Genomic DNA, 22,570 nt, shown 5'->3' with positions numbered 1-22,570 from the left:
GTGAACATTCGAGGATAATAGGTCATTGGGTAGATTATCCGGTCGTTTACATTATCATGAACAAAGTCAAAGGGGGGTAACAACAACAAATCCCTAGTCCAAAGAGTCAGTCAAAAAGACACAATGGGGGAATCAATGGTTTAGATACTTCCGGGGATGTGAAATGAAATAGGGTTCCACTTTTCTGCACCGAGTGGGCATATGTTTGAAGACGAAAAACCGAGGTCCTTTGACAGTTTGAATTTCATATAAGAATATTCCAGATTGTGTAGAAACGTTGGGCATTTTATTTCCTTTGCATTTCTTTTATACAAGAGAAGTAACAGCACTTAATGAAAATTGTCTTTCATCATCTCTCCTCTCTCCCTCTCATTTGTTATTTACCTGCGACTTGTTGCCTTAAATTATACTATTCAAAAAAAGTAGGGGATATTTGATTTTTAAGTGTTATTAAAGTCACCTAATGAAACTGACGAAGAAACAAATGACAAAATGAAATGAACTTCACATTCATCGATTAGTCGTTAGACTACGTAAGGCACAGACTGACCATTATAAGGGTAAAATGATACCCGGGGTCAAACAGCAAAGTTACCACAGCATCAAAACCAAGTCAGTAACGGGTAAATCCTCCTCTGTTTGCCAAACAAGCATTGATCCGACGTGGCATACTCCTAATGAGACGTCTAAGGTCATTTTGGTCCAGATTGTCCCATTCCTGTTGCAACGCAGCAGCAAGTTCTTAGACATTGGCAGGACGTTGTTGACGTTGACGTAACCTCTGTCCAAGCATGTCCCAGACATGCTCGATGGGGGAGAGGTCGAGACTCAGTGCTGGCCAAGGTAATGTGGTGATGTTCTGTTGTTGGAGGTAACCTGTAACGATCCTGGCCCTGTGACATCTTGCGTTGTCATCCTGGAAGATGAAACGGCGGCCATGACGTCGTGCGAACGGCACAACATGGACTGCCAAGATGTTGTCCCGGTAGTACTGGCCTGTAACACACCCTGCAACAACATGTAAAGCCGTTCTTCCAGCAACAGTGATGCCTCCCCACACCATAACAGAACCACCCCCAAATCGATCATGTCTGATGACGTTAACGTCTTGGAAGCGCTCGTTTCGACGACGCCACACCCTCCTACGTCTGTCCAAAAAATCAACAGTGAACCTTGACTCATCTGAAAACATCACATTGCTCCAGCGTCGATTATCCCAGTGTTGACGATCCCTACACCAACGACGTCTTGCCTGAATGTGATGATCTCTCAAACAAGGGATCACGCGAGGACGTCGGGCGCGAAGGTGACCCCTATGCAGTCGATTCCGAATCGTCTGGCCACTCACTCTCACACCAGTGTCTGTTTGAAGACGAGCGCTGATCTGATTTGCTGTGATGACACGATTTCTCAAGGCCAAGGTACGGATAAATCGATCCTGGGCTTGAGTTGTCGCCCTTGGTCGACCTGAGCGTGGTCTGTCCTGTACAGATTGTGTATCACGGTATCTGGACCATAGCCTGCTTATGACAGACTGAGAAACATTCATCGTCCGCGCCACAACCGCCTGTGTTGTGCCGATCTGTAGCATGCCAAGGGCACGTAACCTTTCATTTTGGGTAAGCCGACGCATATCAAAATTTGTTTTCTGGTCACTAAAACAATTAAACTGATGTTTCCACCCTGGAATTCAATGCCACAAATTTGGGTGGTACTAAACTCTATTGCTATGATTATGGAGGGGGGGGGGGGTGGTCAATGTAAAAATACGGGTCTTATACGAAATTCCAGTCATGGTGTTATATATCACTGAAAAGCTTGTTCGTTGCTCTCTTTAAATATGTAAATAAATTTCTGGCACATTCATATTTACTGATCTTAAAAAACGATCAAAATTGGGTGGTGCAAACTCTATTAAATGACGAGGGTAGGGGTATTTAAAGTAAAAATACGGGTATTAATGCGAAATTACAGCAATCATTTAAAAGTACGTTCCTTGATCTTTTGAAATATGTAAATAATTTTACGCTTATTTTGTACATACCTTGAAAAAAGATTAAAATTGGAGGTGGGGGAGGGGGTATTTGAAGTAAAAATGCGGGACTTAAATCCAAAATAATTATATCTATACTGAAAAATTATAATTATATCTATACTGAAAATTAAAGTTAATTCTCTTTTGTTCATACCTAATTTTTTCTTTAGGCACAATGCATGCTTACTTCTTTTTTTCTTTTTTTTAATTGATCAAAGTTAATTGGCCTGCACTAACTGAATACGAGTGGTGGGGTGGGGCGATTGTTTAATGTCAAAATAAAAAAGGTCTTAATACGGAATTCCAGTTATCGTGTCATACATCACCAGAAAGTAAGTTTCAATGGCTCTTTGAATATACTTGTTATTTTCTGGCACATTCATAATAACACACTTTAGAAGAGATAAAACCCTATTTATTTAGAGCACAATTTGTCGCCATCAGAGAATAACCTAATTACTAAAATAGACTACTTTCAATTTATTTAATCAACGAAGGCTCGGATTAGCCTATACGGAGCACGTGATTTCACTGAAGTCTTGGTCATCCAGCGAATTCCTTATTGTATGCTAATTTGATTGTCCCTTATTGTATGGTGAGTGGTCTTATTGTATGGTAGCTTATTGTATGCCAGCTTGATCTCGGCATACAGCATGATATAAAACTTTACAATCGATGTTGCTAATATAATGTCCAACAAGTTCAGAACCATTTCCATTCGCAGATATGAAACGACAGAATTCTTTCAAGGCCTCTATCTACACAAACTACCTCCTTCCTTCCGCTTCTCATAACACCATCTTTACACTTATGAAGTGATTTGCCAAATGAAGGAAGGTTATTTAAGGGCTATTGAGATCTACCAATCGACAACTCCATCAGAACACTATAAAATACTATATTAAATCACCCGGTCTGCTAGATAAGCGACCGTGATATCCATAAAATCCATTGGTCTGCCAGACAGGCGACCATTTCTAATCTGCAGTAAAACACACCCCACTTCAGCTAATCAACCCTCTTATATAGGCCAACAGCACGTGCACCCCAAGATTATACAAGAGTTTGGGCGATCCATATAGGTAGTCGAGTTTAGGCAACCCATCAATGTGGTGAGTTTGGGAGAGCCAAACCTACTCTGAAAGTTGAAAACCTGTCAAGTTACGAAATCACTACACTTAGTTTATTCTTAGCTATTTACTTCTTTTCGATCGAAGCCCCACCACGCGCGTCTTTCTTCTCACCTTTCTTTTTCGATCGAAGCCCGACCACGATCGAATCCTCTTTTAAATCAGCAGACTCTTCATAAGAATCATCCACGACACCTTTTGTGCACTCCGGGTTCTCTTTTTGCCGCTTTCTACTTGTCCGTGGAATCCCCCCACGTCGCGCCAAATTTCGACTCCTTCTTCTTTTCGCCCCAATCAGCCCCAAACCCGGCTTTTTTCGACGCTGTTTTTTTCCGATCGAATCCTCTTCTTCTACTACCGTCTCCTCAGAATAATCAGAATAGTAAACTTCCCTAGGATCTATCGACTCTTCATAAGATTCACCCACATCATTTGTCGAATCCTGCCTTTTGGTCTTTAAATTCTTTTGTTTCGGTGGTGGTTCATCCCTCTCAATTACACGTTTGTTTCCGGTAGGCCTATCCATTTAAAATCGGTACTTCTTTTCTATATACCTTTTAAGATGGTAGATGGAATCATAGAAATATATAGACCGTTTTACCGTACTTGGGGAATCCCTCTGGAATGTATCCCATAATGCTTTTCGCGTGCGCATGCGTGAGCCGCGCAGGTCAAGAAAAAGATTTGACCTACATTGCCACTTCCTTCGATACGCGTCAACAAATCCCAATGCCGGCTACTTGTTGTTGTTTTGGGTAAGGCTGGGAATCGATATGAAATTTCAATATCTATTATCGGCAAGAATTTGTCAGCGATTATCGATAATAATCGATTATCATTCTTCCGAAAAACCCGAACTTTACCGACCTGTTATTTGTGTTGATCGAGTTACAGTAGTGTTATTATCCTAGTCTAATACTGCGCCAATGTACGTAAAAAAATCAATTAATGTAAAATAATTAGTTGCTAAATGTAGGATTAACTTGAGTATTATTCTAAGTTTTGTTCTTGATTCATTTGAACCTTTTTTTTATTCCAATATCTCCGATAAATACAAAGACAATACATGGTTTCTCTTTGCAAGTTACTGGCGATCACACAGTGTTACTAATAATAGAATAAAATATAATAGAAGAACCGGCTTTCAAAGTAGAAATTTTATGATTGGTTAATTTTGACGAAAACCAAAGTAGATTCTTCCAAGAAATTACGAGAGATATAGATATTTTCCCGGGAAGTCCAAAACGTGTTTTGTATGGGCTGTATCTGACATGATTTAGTAATAAAAGCTGAGTTGATCATTAATAATACAATTAGTTTTATCGTGAAAGCAGACAATTTCTCTACAAATCAATCAAGAGCAAAGAAGGGAGATAATTCTAATTTTACTATATCACGTGCGATCGTCATTGTTCACAAAGTGCGTGACCTATTTTAGTTTCAACTAGTAATAACAACAACAAAAACAACGAAAATATTAAAATAATGTATTTAATCTTAAAGTTTAGTTTTTTTACAATAATATGTATTTAAAATGTGCCAGTTTGTAAGCAGAGGGGGAAAATAGTTGTTGTGTTGACGTTGTGTATTCGTTCATTCGTCTGCATGCCAGACTACGGCAAGTTCAGTCATGTGAAAGTGACCGTAACTTGCCGTCAGAAGGTAAATATACCGATAATCGATATTTGGATTTCAATATCGATTATCGTATCGCTAAATAACTTCTACCGATTATCGATTATATCAATATTTTTGCACAGCCTTAGTTTTGGGTGTAAAAATAGACACTCTTTCGTAGTAACGACAGATCTACACACCAGAGCAGAATGATTGACAGCTGTCAGCCTTCACCTTGGAAATATCAAGGGAAATAATTTGAACAACTGGAGGCAGACCACATTATCTAGTACATAAACGTTAAAACCCGTTTACCTGCTATTCAAGGCCATGAGTTTAAAGTAGAACAATAAACTAATATAGCCTTATTTATATCGCTAACTTTGACAATCTGTGTTTCATCCATAACGGCATTACCCCCCACACACACACACACACACACACACACACACACACACACACACCCACCCACACACCCGCCGCCCAGGAATTTGTGCAATAGGTAATAAAGAAATTAATAGGGATGACCCTTGGGGAATAAGGAATGTCTATGTAAAGTTTTGAGACAATACATTAAGATTTGCAGCCTATAAGCGACACACAGGCATACGTATAAGGAATAAGTATGCAAAGCTTCAAGCCGATCCTGTATACCCACACCACACACAGAGGCGGGAGCGACGGCATAATGTGGACCATACTCCTCGCAGTGTTTGATTAGAGTTAATCCCACTAAACACTGCCTTAGTGGAAGCAAATTTCTGTTGCAAATTATGACTGGTCAATAGCTAACTGTGTAACAAAATTGTTAAATTTTAAACAAAGCTCCAAAGTGGACCAAATATAGCGTTACGTCATGACTCACGATTTTATTATGGCCAATTAACCAGTGCATAGCAGAATATGGAAGAAAAACTAATTGCGTAACAAATGAGGCTATCAACACGAATACAATGTAAACAACTGTGTGGAGACGAATAATGCTTTCGCCGTTTTTAATAACTTAAATGACTGTCCAAAGCTTTAGGGAAGACCCCAAATTAAACGAAGGGCTGTCAATTTGCTGTACTTGGGTACTTACGAGTCGCACTCGGGGGTTGGGTGGCCGAATAGTTTAGCAGGTGCGCTGTATCATAATGTCTGTCATTGAGTCAACTGGCGTGGATTCGATTCCCTGGTTGTACGTGACAAGGAGTAGGGTCGCCTGTCCAACTGCGTGGGTTTTCTCCGGGTCCTCCCACTGCTAACGACCCTACGCGCAAGCGAATTATTGAAATAAAACTGAAACATGTGTTAGTTCCGAAAAGACCTAGTTTGTGTCGAGTGGACGTTAAACCCCCTCTCTCTCTCCCTCTTTCTCTCTCTCTCTCTCTCTCTCTCTCACACACACACACACACACGAGTCGGACTCGCTATCAATCTTCGGATTCAGTTGCGCACCACTCTACCTGCCTGGAAACGGTTGACCAATGAGAGGCAATGGCTTTGTGTGTTGGGGTCGTAGCGAAGCTTTAGTATTTAGGATATATGCACTTCGAGCACACGTACAGCCATTAACTACTTCTACAGCCTTTATACTATGGAAGTTATAGGGGGTTATTTGATGTGGCGGCCGTCTTGGACGCAATCTTGAATTTCTCAAAACGCTCAAGGGTGACCGATGTTCACCCGGAAGATTCTGAAAGAGGACACCCTAGGCTACTAAAATCGATCATAAAAAAACCTTTGTACACAATTTCCAGGTTCAACCATAGTTCTACCGGACTAGAACCAGGGTTATTGTGTTCCACGCATAAACCAATCAAATTGCTCATCTCTGTTTAACCTAAGCATAAAATGCTCATCTTCGAACTTCCGGATGCGAATAACTGTCATAATATCTGTCAATAACGATTCATGAAAAGAGCATGACCGCTTGAAAATTTGTCCCGCGCTCTTTGGAAAATCCTTAATCCGCAAACAAATCTCAGAGGATGATGCAGTGTATACGGACAACGTTGTTACTCACTTTAAAGGTAAGACTATTTACTAATAACACAGATAATAGAATTGTCAGTATAATAGTAAACAACAATATTATTAATATTATTATTAGTCTATTAATGTTATAAACACCAAGTACAAACAATCCGAACCGTTGAACAAAATACATAAAATCGATTTATGCATTAGTCTAACGGATCGGATCGTTTGTAAATTTGTACTGGTAATTATCATGAATCGACACGACGATCTGAGAATAGCACGTGATTTGACAATCGTAATTACGTTACAGTAGCGGGAATAACCGAGTAGCTACGATTGGTGACTTGATAGAGGCTGGAAACGTCATACTCACTGATCTATTAATAGATAGATCAGTGGTCATACTAGACTAGACTAGTCTTGATCATTCAGACTCTTTACTGTTTATGTTCTGTAAAGTAAAGAATCTGGGTGATCGAGACTAGGGTGCAGGCTGTTTCGTAACCTGGCTGTTTCGTACTTAGTTCTTTCGTACCTCAGATTGATTCGTAACCTTTTCCTACGTGTTGTTGAAATAAAGTTGAAACATGATTCGTACCTTTTTCTACGTGTTGTTGAAATAAAGTTTGAACATGATTCGTATCTCAGATTTATTCATATCTTTTCCTACGTGTTGTTGAAATAATGTTGAAACACGACGACTTAATAATATCCAACCACTACTACAAAAATTTTATAAAAATGGCTGCAACGCGAACTTTATAAAACAAAGATGGCTGCTTGTTGCGCGAATTTTATAAAAATTGCTGCTGAACCAGAATTAGAACCCCAAATAGCTTTGTACTTTTTTAAAGTGATTATTGACTATGAGTTGTGATTTTTGTCAATATTGACCGGCGATTGTTAACTTCAAAGGGTCAGGCGGCGCAAGCAGTTATTGCCAATCCTCCATTTTACCTGCTCTATTGCTGCATAAAGAAGCATCGATATTGCCGTTACAGATAAAGCTTGTGTCAGAGGGGAAGTTAAAAAGATATCAACGTATTGACACTCTAGACCAGGATCGTATTTTTAGCCTGCGGGGGGAATACGCACAGAACCAGATATCAGCCAGCTCCCTGTTAAGAAGATGCGCGTTTGTTTACGGCCCAACTGCCGCTAGTGTTGCACAATGGCGGTCCCAAGCCCGGGTGCAAAAGGAGGAGGGTTAAGCTTAAGTACATTGTAAAAGTTTAAATTAACGAAGGTACGAAACAGCTCATGTGAGGAAGCTTAAATTTAAGTACGTGTAAAACTTGAAATTTCCGAAGGTACGAAACAGCTCGCGTGAGGTACGAATGAACTAAGTACGAAACAGCCAGGTTACGAAACAGCTGACATCCCGAGACTACATACTAGACTAGTTCATTTAGCTCTTAATTGTTCTGGTTCAAACTTTAACATTGCGCTGGGTGATGGAGTCTTGTAACCTCGTGGGGGAGAACGCTAGATCGAAGCCGGTCCTTAGCATTTTATGACGTCATATGTGGATTATGGGTTAGGGTAAGGGTTAGGCTTGGCCCAGGGTTAGGGTGAGGGCTAGCCCTGTCTACATCTCGAGACTCTGACGAAATCTGCAGGTCCTAGCCCTTACCATAACCCTTATCTTAACCCACAATCCTCACATGACGTCATAAAATGCTAAGGACCGGCTTCGATCTAGCGTTCTCCCCTCGTGGAACTCACTAAAGGATTCTGGGAAAAGACGACATTTTGCTGGCGCCATTAAAACGAATACCGGTACTGAAATAGTTGAATGGAACGTTTATTGAATGAAAAATTCATTGATTGAAGTAAGTTTTACCCAGTGTAAGTTCATGAACTATATGTGTCACACTGTACGCTAATGCTTAAAAAATGTACGAATGTCACGTTTGTAAACACAAATGTACGTCAATAAAGTCTTATTGTCGGCATTATGCATTTCACAGAAATGCTGCAAACGTCAAATTTCCATGTGCTCTAACTTCTTGTGGTAAATTTTGCAAGACATACAATGCATTGCACACTCATATGTCTAGATATCACACCAAACACCAAAAAAGTATCAGATTATCAAGGTTGCCAGCATTGTCTTCTCCAAATTCGTCACAATATAAATGCTCCGTGGCTGGCTGTCAAGAGGCTTCTGATAGCCCACCATCTTTGATTGCCCATTTAAAAACACATTTGGTTAAAGGAGATCAAATATGCTGTCCAATATCTCCGTGTAAAAGTTTGTTCAAAATAAAGTCCTCATTTTCTTCTCATTTGACACGAAAACATCACAATTGGACAAAAGACAGCTTCAATCGACAAAGTGTTGATGACAATATTACTTCTGATTCAGAGTATTCTGCAGTTGACAATTATCAGTTAGATGATGTTGACCAGGAGGGGTCTGTTGACAATATCGATATCGATGAATACGATACCATAGCAGATGAAAATGATGAAGATATTAGTGTAGAAGATTATGAAAGTAATTTCATGACCAGCTTTGCTTTATTTTACTTAAAATTACAAGCTAAGCAATTAATCCCTCAGTCCACAATTCAGTTCATAGTCGAAGAAATTGGCAATCTGTATTCTTTAGGTTGGAAATATATGAGAAAAATGTTAAAAAGGAAACTGGTCGATCAAGGACTCTCCAATGATGTGGCAGAACAGTTGCTGGAGGAAATTCAAGATTATAATCTGTTTTTGCACGCAACCAACCTTGAGGACTGTCCCTTTCGTTCAACTTACAGAAGAAATATTTATTACAAATCAAAATTTAGACATGTTCCTCCAGTAAAGTGCAAAATTGGTCAAAATATTGAAGGCACCGTGCATAGTTACTATGTGCCTTTGGAAAAAACCATTGCCTCTCTCTTTCAAGACAGTTCGGTTTTAGATCAGTACAATAATCCAATTATAAATTTTAATAGCAATGAGTTGCATGATATTCATGACGGCACACATTTCAAAAACAATGCCTTTTTTCAGGATAATTCTCGTATACAAATTCTGCTCTATCAAGATGCGTTTGAAATAGTGAATCCAATAGGTGCAGCAAAAACAAAACATAAGATGATTGGTATTTATTTCACCTTAGGTAACTTTCATCCATGGAATAGATCTAAAATTGATACAATTCAGCTTGTTGCACTGTGTCGTGACAAGGATTTATCTGAATTTGGTGCTGAAGTGGTTTTCAAAAATTTCATTACTGATTGTAAACGGTTTGAGAATGTAGGGTTCCTAAACATCAATGGAATAACTGGTCCTTTATTTGGTACAGTAATATCTTGTTTGGGGGATAATTTAGGTTCACATTACTTGGGTGGATTTGTGGAAAACTTTTCAGGTGAATATTGGTGTCGATTTTGTCTGCATGCAAAGAGTGATAAAGATAATTTACCTAAAGAACCAAGAACTGTACAAAATTACAAGGATTGCCTGAAACATCTGAAAGATCATCCTGATATAAAAACTTATAAAGGGATTAAAAAAGATTCTGTCTTGAATAAATTATCTCACTTTCATGTATGTTCTGGCTTTCCTCCTTGTATTGCACATGACCTATTTGAAGGAGTGGTTGCTTATGACTTGCAGCTTATAATTGATTATTTTGTCAAAGTTAAATGGTTGACATATGATTACATGAATAGTCTTATTAAAAAATTTCCATTTAAATTGAATGATGCAGTTGATAAGCCTTGTATATTGAAACCTAACAAGACCAAATTGCCCGGAAATGCAATGCAAATTTGGTGTCTGTTGAGACTTTTCCCTATGCTATTTGGAACAAATATCCGTGACAGAACAGACAGTGTGTGGAATCTATTACTATCACTCCAGGAAATGGTTCTTTATCTTTGCTCTCCATCTATCAGTTTGGGACAAATCAGTTATATGGAGGAATTGATTGTAATTTATATGAGTGAACGTAAACGTTTGTTTCCAGCAGTAACCTTAAAGCCAAAACATCATTATGTTCAACATTACCCGTTGCTGACCTTGCAATATGGTCCTCTGATTAGAGTTTGGACAATGCGAATGGAATCAAAACATTCTTATTTCAAGCGTTGTGTAAGAAGGTTTCAAAATTTCAAAAATATAGGATACACCCTATCTGAACAACAGCAATATTTGCAAGCATATTATTCTAGTGGTTGTCTATTTGACAGTGAACTTTTTATACATAATTCAATCCCGTTTAAGTTAGAGAACTTTAATAGTACTGTACAAGATAGTATTAAAAACAGCGAAATGAATATAGAAAGATCTCTAGTCTGTGACAGCATTGTTTACAGGGGTATTACCTACTCCAAGAATGACCATCTTATACTATTAGATACTTCTGACCGTTTCCAAATTGGGAAAATAGTTCTTCATTTAGTGAAAGACAATGAACCGTATTGCATTGTTGAAATGTTTGAGGCCATTCGCCTTCCTAAGTTTGGAGTTCATAAATTGGAACCAATAAACGTCAACTGCTTTAAACTGCTAAAATTTACTCATTAAATAATTTGATTATTATCCATTACCTACTTATTTGGCATTTGGGGTCACTTGCATAGTATTAAAACACACTGTACCAATAAGATCATAAACAGGTGTATGTGGTTTTCGCCTTCCTAAGTTTGGAGTTCATAAATTGGAACCAATAAACGTCAACTGCTTTAAACTGCTAAAATTTACTCATGAAATATTTGATTATTATCCATTACCTACTTATTTGGCATTTGGGGTCACTTGCATAGTATTAAAACACACTGTACCAATAAGATCATAAACAGGTGTATGTGGTTAATTTCTAGTGTTTCAGCATGGATATTTCACACTTCATTAAAGTGACCTGTAACGGTCGCAAGGTGGCAGTGCATTGTGATGGGAACACTTATGATGAATTTTTGAAGAATGGTAAGTTGAAAAAACTGTTTCCACCAAAATTACAAAACGTCAATTCAATTTGCCAGAAACACTTCATTATTTCAAATGCAAATGAATGTTTTGGCTAAATGAAATATGGCATGGGCAATAAGGGTGAATATGCTTACTACTGATTTTCAACTGTTGAGATCTCTTAACATGCTGTGCATAATGAAACGCTAGTCTCGGGTTGTTGTCTTGTGTGCGAGTTAATTTGTCGTGTCAAGTTAATATCTCAGATGGGCCTTTTTTTGCCAATGAGGGTGAATTTGCCAATGAACACAATCCCAATTTTTGTCCCCTCCGATGGACTAGAACAATTTTTCTTGTCAACACTCACCTGAAAAAATTCACAAGGTCAACTTATGATATGCTAACCCTGGCACCACCACTGTGAGCGGCAAGTCTATATCGGTTTGTTTGAATCCAGTACAGTCATCTATATTTCGTCCTAAAACTCCTAATGTGTACAATTGTTAGAATACCGTGTACAAGAGTATTCAGAAGACGAGGAGTAACATGACATCTGTCCTTATAAACCTGCTGAATTTGCAAACTCGATGTCCTCGTTCAAATTGCTGAATTATTTGTGGTTCTAGTCCTGCTTTACAGTTGACGCTCGGTTCAGTAATGATGAAATACATTCCATTTCATATTTGTATACACACTAACAACATATTTTCTATTTATATTTGTATTTTCAGTGAGTGAAAAGTTTAACATCCCTGAAAATAACATAGAGATCACTACCAGTGATAATACAGAGGTCGATAATGTGTACTTCAACGCAATTGTTAAATCTGTAGACCAACTTAATGCAAGGGATCGTACTGCATGTAAGTAGTTTTTAGTCCCCTACCGGTGAATCCGAGGGGACTATAGGTTTTGTGCCCGTCTGTCAGTCAGTGCATTGGTTAAAGTTTTGTGATGGCTTACCATTTGCTTAAGAATGATGTTAGGATTCTGATTCTTTGCATAGAAGTTCTTTATGGGTCTAACGTGAATGCTGTGGAGTAAAATTGCAAAAAAGATTATGATTTTCTTACGTGTTCATGGACACAATAACGCTTATCTCATTTGCTTCTGTCAAATTCATAAGATTGTTTTATTTCAGGTGAATCTAAAGCATCAACTGAATTTAGTCTACAATCACCTCTACAATCGCCAACGTCGTCAATAAGTTCCAGGAGCTGTACCTCTCCGTTGGAGACTGGGACTCAAGCCACCATACAAATTCCATGGAATAAGATTCCGTCGAGTCTTAATCAGGCATTTGAAGAGGAAGAGCTAATAACGCGAAAACAACGATGTTTGTTAATAAAAATATTGTGGGATGAGATAAAACAAACCAATCAAAGAATCTCGAGGAAAATCCTGAGAGAAGTGGCGGCAAAAGTTGTACGAAGACATCCAAGATGTTTCGAAAAACGGATGGACGGAACGATTTTGACTGACGGTATCGAAGAACTGATGTTGGCTTTAGAAGCGAAAAAAGACAACGAAAACCGACCAGAATCTTGTGAAAAATCCAAGAAACCACGCTTAGACATTGAAGTCATAAATTCAGAGTCATTTAATCAAAATGAACTTAAGGATTTGTTTTTAAAAGATAAACTGACTGATGTGGAAAAACAGAAAGTTCGTGAAACAATGATATCCACATATCAGGCACAAAGAATAGATTTCATCGACAAAGATACAACCATATGCATGGTTAAAGAAAGTTGGCCATTTATATTTCAAAGTGATTACTTTTTTAAACACTTCGAAATGTTAACCAGTGTTAATTTACTGAAGTTGTTCAATGGAATCGGAGAAATACAAAGTGTGCGAATCTATAATTATCTTGTTGCCCAGAAGACCTGTAATCTTTCAGAAATACAAAATCTGCAGGAACAGCCAAATATAACCTGGACATATCAGATGTTGACCCAGGTTTTTAAAGAGGATCTTAAGGAATTGATAGTATGTCAGGTATGTTATACTATACAGCTTTTTCAAATCGGTATGTATTGGCATACATTTATAAACTTCCAACTTCTACTTGGTGTATAAGTTTATATCCAGATGATCCAGTTGGTCACATTTCAAAAGTAACTTGCAGAGTTATTGTCCTTATCCCAAAATTATTATGGGTTTCTGTAAACATGCTAACACCTAGGGCATTTAACTGATTTTGTTCATAAATAGGTGTGTATAAGATCTAATGTACAACTGTTGATTATTTTTTTGTTTTATTAAAGCGACTATGTTGAAGACTTATATCCCTATATACACGCTAACATGATGATAAGGCCGTGTTGAATTGATTCCTTGTTTCTCCTCGCCCGCGCGCTTAGGTCGAGGACCCCGAAAATCGTGCGCTTACGTTTTTAACACAAAAAAAAATATTCAAAAAATTACGTTAATAACATCTAAATAAAATTCTACCAAACATCAGAAGTCAATTCTCGTTGTTTATTCCTCGTTACGAACTAAATAAGTAAGTGCAGGGGGCCGCACTACACGCAAAACAAAAATCTACAAGATAAACCTGCGGACAAGACAGAAAATAGGCATTGCACCGAATAAACAAATATCAAATCAAGTGAATGGATCCGGTTGATAATACACATGTAGGGGCCCGCATAGTATGGAATAAGTTACACTGTATATGATTGGATGAATTCCGCAAAATGGCGCGTGTAGCAGTCATTTCGGCTAATGAGAAAGCATATTATAAACTGTAAGACAATCGCTAATTTTCAACCGCGAACCTGAATAATCAATTTTTTCATTGGCTAAAATTATAACTCATGTCATTATTATTCAAGTATTACCCAATCATATCTTGTGTAATAAATTTAATAACGCACGCCTTACAAAATGGTGAGCTATGCCGGGACATAGGTAAATTCGCGTACCGGTCGGCCTAATTTATTGATGTTCAAGGAAATAATAGTGGCCCCGTTCGCTCGTTTCTGGAGTTTAACAAACGAACGAACAAACGGGACCACTATTATTTCCTTGAACATCAATAAATAAATTAGGCCGACCGAATTTACTTATCTCGACTCGACTTTGGTGGTTATTCCCAGCACTTTCACGTTCGATGATATTATCGAAACCATCTATAACTCAACAAGCGAATCAAATATCGTCTAACTGGAATGTTTCCATTGTATTTTAACACAAGAATACGGAAAATTTATATCAAAATATGGTTATTTCATTTTTTAAAAAGTTAAACAAAGAAGCCACTTTGTTACCAAATTTTAGTTTATTATATTTATTTAATTAAATATTATCTGTGTTTTTATTCTAACCAATAATATAACTAGATTATTTATAATATTATTAAAAATGGTACACAACCCTCAGACTATATAGGTATTATGCCAGACCACTTTGTGTTTTGAAACCCACTTTGTGTTGTGTTTACCGCACTACCGCACATGATTGCCAGAGTGGTGGCAGGAGAAACAAGGAATCAATTCAACACGGCCTAACATGAAGAAGTAATATATAATTAATAGATTCGTGCAATTATAATTTAGTATATTCAGTATTTTTCTGTCTAAAATTTAACTTCGTTTTATTTAGGATTCATTGAAGACAGATAAACTTCCGTGCACACCATGCATAGTTGGTATTGGTAAGTATTGATATTGTCATAAAATATGTTGCGTCTTATCTCAGCAGAATATTTCTCGAAGTAATTATCAAATTTGTCATGGGCTTCGCTGGCTCAGTATGGTCCTTGCTCGCTAACCAGGAGGTCATCCGGATTTTCCAAACCGGCTTGCCCTTGTCAGTGGCACAGACCCTAGGGGCTGGCAAGGAATAGCATATGTCATTCGGATGAAGCGAAAAACCAAGTTCCTGTCGACTGCATCAGGACGCACGTTAAAGAAATGAAATGGAGTTTTGACGTCCCATTTTTATGTACTGTTAAGGCTAATTAGAGATGCTCAGACAGTTTGAAAATGGCGAGGAGTTGTCACCGACTGAAATAAGTGCATAAAAGTAGAACGTTAAACCCCATATTTCATTTGCTGGTTCATTTGAAATTACATGAAATTTTGACTTTATGAGCCCATGAACTCAAAACATTTTTGATCAACTCTTCCACTACACTTTCACTCACCAGATTTCTGCCATGACGTGATGTCATATTTGTCATTGTTGGGTCTAGTATGTCCGAGTGAAGAGTCCTATCTAAGTTTTACATCTTCTTGTAGCACCAATATACAGACTGTAAATGCCTATGTATGCTTTTAAATTTGGATGGGGAGATTTTGATTAGCATTTAAAACATATGGTCAGCTCTACACATTCAAACTTCATGCTCACAGTATGTGATAGATTGAAATGAAATGAAATAGAGTTTAACGTCCCATTTTTGTGCACTGTAAGGCTAATTAGAGACGGGTATATGCCAAGTGTGTGCAATGAGGTTGAATTTTGCCAAGGCAGCGGCACATGGCCTACTCTTACAACCGATTTTAACTGCTGAGGTGTCTCCTACGTGATCTATCAAATGAACACGGGACTCAGTTTATCGTCGTCTCCGATGGACTATAACGCTTCTCCATGTCAGCCCTCACCTGGCAAGAGGGAACCCAGTCTGAAAAATTCACAAGGTTGACCCCGACCTCGTCGGGATGCAAACCCGTGACCTTCAGCAAGAGGGGGAAGCGTCCTAACCTTTCGACCACACCGAGCCCCATGTGATAGATTGAACAAATGCTAGGATTTTTCTACATTGTATTTTCTAGGGCCATCTATATTTCATACTTCTAAATATGTGCTAGTTGTGGATAAAGAACCCGTCACTACAGATATTACATCACTTTCAGTGGCAATGGCCATGCAATTTGCAGCCTTTTTTATTTTCAATATTTGCTTTCCGAAAAAAGTTATCAATACTATGGATGCTTTCCAAAGGTATGTAAAGTTATGGTACTTGAGTGAATCTCATGGTGGCTGATTTCGACCACTTAGCGTCTTCGCTTCCAATCAGACGACTTTGTATCTTGACTTTCCATTTTAGTATTATTGAAAAAAACGAAGAACCAAAGACACGAAGTGGAAATCAGCCACCATAGAATCATTTTAGCTTTCACATTTGAAAAAAAAAAATATAGTGACTTGCAGGATTTTTTAAAGTTGAAAAAGGAAATGGTGCTATTTGAAGTGTGTGACTGTGAACCCCATTCTTTGCATCGTTTGGTATCCATTTGTTACTTTATTTCTCAATATATTTCACTGGGAAATCTTCAGAAAACTCGATATCAAACTCTGGCATTTGACAGATTTTTGCATATTTGTCCAACGAACAGCTTTCAAAACATTCCTATCAAATAGGGTGATGTTTTACCAGTCATTTGATTTGAGACCATCCATCAGTATTTACAAACTGGTGTTCTGTTGATGTTCGTTGCGATTCCAATTGGATACATATCCTCTCCAAAACCTACTTCAACAGTCCACTAATAAATTTATACATTTGGTTAAATCACCCCTGTAATTGACAGTGTTTAAAGGGAATATTGTTTATGAAAATATGCCACAATTGGCTACAGAAATCTACAAAATATGAAAATCCCCATTATCTGCACTGAATATACTAGGTTACTTGATCTCTCCGGTATATGGAGGTCTACAATGTATATCTATTTTGAACCCTATTCATAATTGATGGATCGTAGATCACATGCACAATTCTCTTTAGTCCTACACCAAGAGCCTATTTGTCCAAGCATAAGTATGAATATGTCAAAGGGTTCTGAATAGATACAAAAACGTTTGGGTTCTTTGTCTGCCACAACTTTAATTTACATGTAGACTAGATTATTACAGTGCTCTATGAACTGTGCCAGTACATAATCATTGTGAAAGGTACTTATAATTTATAGTTGTCTATTACAGGTTCATATTGAAGTTTAAAAATGAGAACACTCCCAAAAAGTTGAAGAAAAAGACCTGTGTCAATGATCAAGTTCTTAAATTTGCGTCCGATGTAGCGAGGTATGAGGCCTTCCTTGAATGTGGAGAGGTATCCGATTAAAGAAATTTTTACAATTTTTGCAATTAACATTTTTAGTGCCGTTACACCCCTCCATATCATTATCGTGGCCTAAAGTGATAAACATTTTTGTGAAATCATTAGTTACAAGTATGTTTATGATGTCTTAGTGATGAGTAATGATGATGTCATTAGTGATAAGCATTTGTTCATGTTATAAGTATGTTTTTTATATCATTAATGATGAGTATATTGATGTCAATAGTGATGTGTATGTTTTTGATTGTCATTCTAAGTATGGTTGTGATGGCTATTAATGAGGAGTATGTTTCATGTTCACATTTGTTTTAATGTGAGATATTGTTTTTAATGTGTGTAAAGTTTTATTTCATTATACTTTATCAAGGTATGATAACTTTTAAAATGATTTTCTATAACAATTATATACACATGGAAAAAAGTTAAATCGACACCTATATTTTTCAAAATGTCTTGTCTTACGAGGTTAGCCTGATAACGTAACCTCAGAAAAACAAATGTGGTTTACAAGAACACTTCTTTGACCATAAGAAAACCGGAAAAGTTTATCCAGCTTTGATATTTAATCATGATTCTGAGAAAAAATCCAAGATGCTGTATTTGTCAAAAAAAAAGAGTCAAAATAAGTATGAAGGTACAGAGTCAGAAACACAATCCAACATCATGATTGTTGATGAAAAATGTCATTTTGAGTCCAAAGATGACATTCATGACACAAATCATCAATATAGCCGGTAAACCCGGCACGTGTCTGGATGACAGCTTTTATCCTTCGTCTCATTCCTTCTGTTCAGGTGGGTTCAGTGCATTTACTCGACACCCAAAAATGTCCCAATAATGCTCAAGTGGGTTTAGGTCTCGACTCATAGCTGGCCAGAATTACTGGAGGAATGAGAGGAAGGGTAAAAGCTATCATCATGGCACGTGCCGGGTTTATTCGCTATTGATGATTTGTGTCATGAATGTCATCTTTGGACACAAAATTACATTTTTCATCAACAATCATGATGTTGAATTGTGTTTCTGACTCTGCACCTCCATACTTATTTTGACTCATTTTTTTGGCCAAATACAGCATCTTGGAATTCTCCTCAGAATCATCATTAAAATCTCGAAGCTGGATAAACTTTTCCGGTTTTCTTATTGTCAATGATGTATTCTTGCAAACCACATTTGTTTATCCGATGTTACGTTATCAGGCGTTCAACACCAAACCTCGTAAGATAAGTCATTTTTAAAAAGTTTTATTTCATTATACTTTATCAAGGTATGATAATTTTTAAAGTTGTTTTTCTATTGAAATTGTTTTTCCATCAAATATCTGTATCTGAACATTAATTATATGTATATTTAAAACTTAAGTTCACATCATTTTCTGTAGTTCACATCATTTTCTGTAGTTAAATGCACAAATAAGATCCAATAAACAGATAAACTAAATCAGTTTTGTTATTTCACAGAAAAATGAGAATAATTTCTGACAGTTATAAAAATTATGTTTTTCGACATAACTGGAAGAAAAAATTCCGGCAGCTGATTTACCAGAATTTCCATTTGTCGTAAAATATTTCTGTTATTCAAAGCAAATATTTTACGAGAAATTCTGTTATATAACTGAAGGCAACATTTTAATTCTGGTAAATCAGCTGCTGGAAATTTTCTGTTAATTAATGGAAATTTTTTTTAAAATTCCGGCAGCTGATTTACCAGAATTTCCATTCTATTTTCTGTTAATAGAAGGAAATATTGTTAGTCATTCTGTAATTTAACAGATTTTGTCGTAAAATATTTCTGTTATTCAAAGCAAATATTTTACGAGAAATTCTGTTATATAACTGAAGGCAACATTTTAATTCTGGTAAATCAGCTGCCGGAAATTTTCTGTTAATTAATGGAAATTTTTTTTACAGTGTATGAAGAAGTAATATATATAACAAGACAAGAAGTAATATATATATATAACAAGACAACAAGTAATAGATTTAACAAGTCGTCAAGTAATAGATATAAAAAGTCGACAAGTAATATATATATAACAAGTCGACAAGTAATAGGTATAACAAGTCAACAACAACACTCCCCGCACCCGAGCGTTTAGAATAGAGGACATATTGTTGTCTTATACTATGTATAACTATTCAAATATGTCTTATGTTTTACACATAATTAGTAAATAATACACAAATTTCATAAATATAACAAATGGGTGTTGTTCCAAAATGGACGAAGAAATTGTTGCCATGGTCAAATGTTGGCGAAATCTGAAATTGAAGTCAATTGGCATGTTATATAAATGTTCTGCTTCTTACCCATAATTCATTGTCTTTCAACAAATATCACAGCTATTAGTTAGGCCTATATGTATATAGTTGATTGTCTTTTAACAAATATTAAATCTATTACTATATGTATATAGGTTAGATAGAATGGAATGGGGTGGGTAAATTAATGCAGTTGGACCGTCATTTTAGATTTAGGGTTTAGTTGATTATCATTGTTTTGTGGATTAAGGAATTCAATTCCAGAACTTTCAGTAGATGATATCGTTAAAGTATGTCAGGGACAGACGGTATTAAAACAATATTTCATCATGCTGACCTTGTTTAACATTACTGCACGCACATAAACACCTACCCTGTATTATACTGTACAATTCATTATACACTTACCTTATATAACATATTATACTATATAACTCTATATACAACACTTACCTTATATAACATATTATACTATATAACTGTATATAACATATTATACTATACAACACTTACCTTATATAACATATTATACTATATAACTGTATATAACAAACATCAATAAACATCCATAGGAAATCTACAAGAATACAAATAATGTAAGTAAGTTATAACTTAATGACTTGTTTCAAACATTTGGTAAGCATAGTCCTCACACTTTGAATGCTAGTCTTGAACATCCAGAAAATATAAGATGTGGTGGGGCTTACTATTTGGACACAACAACAATTTCAATAGTGTAGCCTACCGTGGCCATTTGAATATATACTTTAAGGGATGTGAAATGAAATGAATATAAGCGTAGGCTGAAACGCCAATGTCTCGGCAAAAGTTCCCTCACAGCACACTGTATGCCGTTTACCTGTCTTTAAAATACAGATATGACGTCACCCTTTGATGTTGGCGTACCATTATTTCAAATAATCGCATTATTTATACTAGTGAATATTGGACTAGTGTGATGTATTTCACTGTAAAAGCACGTGCAGAGTGTCTGTATTTTAAGTCGTTTATAAGGCCCTCTTGTTGTTACAATATTTTACTTAATGTCTCGCTCTCGACCATTAAACAATACTTATTAGTCTAGTCCTTGCAGAAACGTAGAGCATTATTTCATTGCATTTCTTTTATGCAAGGGAAGTAACTCCACTTAATGAAAGGTTTATTATTTACCTGAGGCCTGTTGCCTTAAATTCTGTTGTTGAATTGACACTTCACTACCATCATTGGCGGAAACTGAAACAATTAACAAGATTTTAATATAAATCAGAAGACAAAGTTATAATTTTGTTTTTATTCTGAACTGGGATAACTTTTTTTGGAATTAGACATACATTATGCTAATGCTAAATCTGTCTATTGCAGGTCTTTCTTTAGGCCTGAAATGTTATCTAAATTATTAATTAGACAATAATTAACTTATCCAGACCATAATCAACTCTAGATGGCATCGCTAGCCTGCGATCTTAAGTGGATTGTGAGCCGATTTACTGCATAACTTTCCTTCTCGATTAAACGATTAAATGGATAATCGAGACCGTGCTGTTTATCGTACTGACTTTAGCAATGATGTCCGAGGCTAGGCAGAAATTTCATTCGCTTAGTTCTCGGTTCATAGTGGGTCAATTTGAATGAAATTTTCAGCAAATTGCCTTTACGTTATCTAGTTTTTAATTATTATAGTGAGAACTGCCAACTCGTTACCGAATCTCCCATAATGTATCTTTAATATTTTTACCGGTACTAATACAAAACATATTTGCATGATTCACAAATCTCAGATTATCCATGATATACTACATGTATAGCCAAATTACAAATTTGGCGGCTTAAAAGTTACATTACCTTCCGCATGTCCCGCAATGCTGACATCTTCGCTCTCACTTTCTTGAATCGGCAATTCTATCATAAAAAAATAAATAAGTAAACATATAGTTGAATTGGGTATATGAAAGAATATTATTTGAAAAGAATGAAATATTTGTAAGATATGACAAGTTGTATCTAAATAAAAAGATACAGATGGAAAAAATTACCACCCCCACCATGAATTTGTACAATGCCTAATAACGAAATTAGTAACACGTGGTAAGATGAATTTTAACATTACAGTAACTCACAAATGATCAGTCATGTGTATGGAAGATCAGTAATTGTTTATATCATCATTAATATAAAACTCAAAAGTATTTGAAACATAATTTGGTTTATTTTGGTCGTTTTGTCAGGGGGTGCTTAGAAAGGGGAATTATGTAACATTTAGATAAAGCTGGCCATTCTTGTTATAAAAGTTCCAAATTAGCTCATAAAAATGAATCTATTGAAAATATCATTCAAATTACTTTATTATGGGTGAAGTAAGGACTATTTGAAGACGTAGGGTAGATCGTTTATTTTATTATCGTAGCAACATTATTTGACATCCAAGACTAAGTCTCGGTAATCCATTGTATCGTTAAGTTTTACAATTTCGACCACCCAAAGACTAAAGAGTTGATTATAGGCTTGTAATGTGAACAAATGACTAATTTTCTGATTTTAAAGCAGAAAAAAGACCTGCAATAGGCAGATTTAGATCTTACAT

The 22,570-nt window shown here is 36.5% G+C and overlaps 1 protein-coding gene and 1 long non-coding RNA gene across 2 annotated transcripts; one reads left to right on the top strand and one right to left on the bottom strand.

Annotated features, from left to right (window-relative positions):
- Positions 1–8,799: 8,799 nt before the first annotated feature.
- LOC126831692 (uncharacterized) lies at positions 8,800–15,274 on the top strand. The gene is made up of 2 exons (XM_056103245.1): positions 8,800–9,434; positions 15,265–15,274. Exons 1-2 carry the CDS (start codon positions 8,800–8,802, stop codon positions 15,272–15,274), a joined length of 645 nt encoding a protein of 214 aa, XP_055959220.1.
- A 4,361-nt stretch (positions 15,275–19,635) lies between these two features.
- On the bottom strand, positions 19,636–22,029 carry LOC126831709 (uncharacterized). Its single transcript, XR_007684270.2, has 4 exons — positions 21,832–22,029; positions 21,160–21,222; positions 20,503–20,566; positions 19,636–19,989 (listed from the first exon to the last, which is right to left on the bottom strand). It is a non-coding gene; the product is annotated as an uncharacterized LOC126831709 (long non-coding RNA).
- Between the last annotated feature and the right edge of the window lie 541 nt (positions 22,030–22,570).

This window comes from Patella vulgata, chromosome 9, assembly GCF_932274485.2.
Source record: "Patella vulgata chromosome 9, xgPatVulg1.2, whole genome shotgun sequence".
Lineage (NCBI taxonomy): Eukaryota > Metazoa > Mollusca > Gastropoda > Patellidae > Patella > Patella vulgata.
The sequence above is the reverse complement of the archived record's forward strand: the minus strand, read 5'-3'. Positions and strand labels throughout refer to the sequence as shown.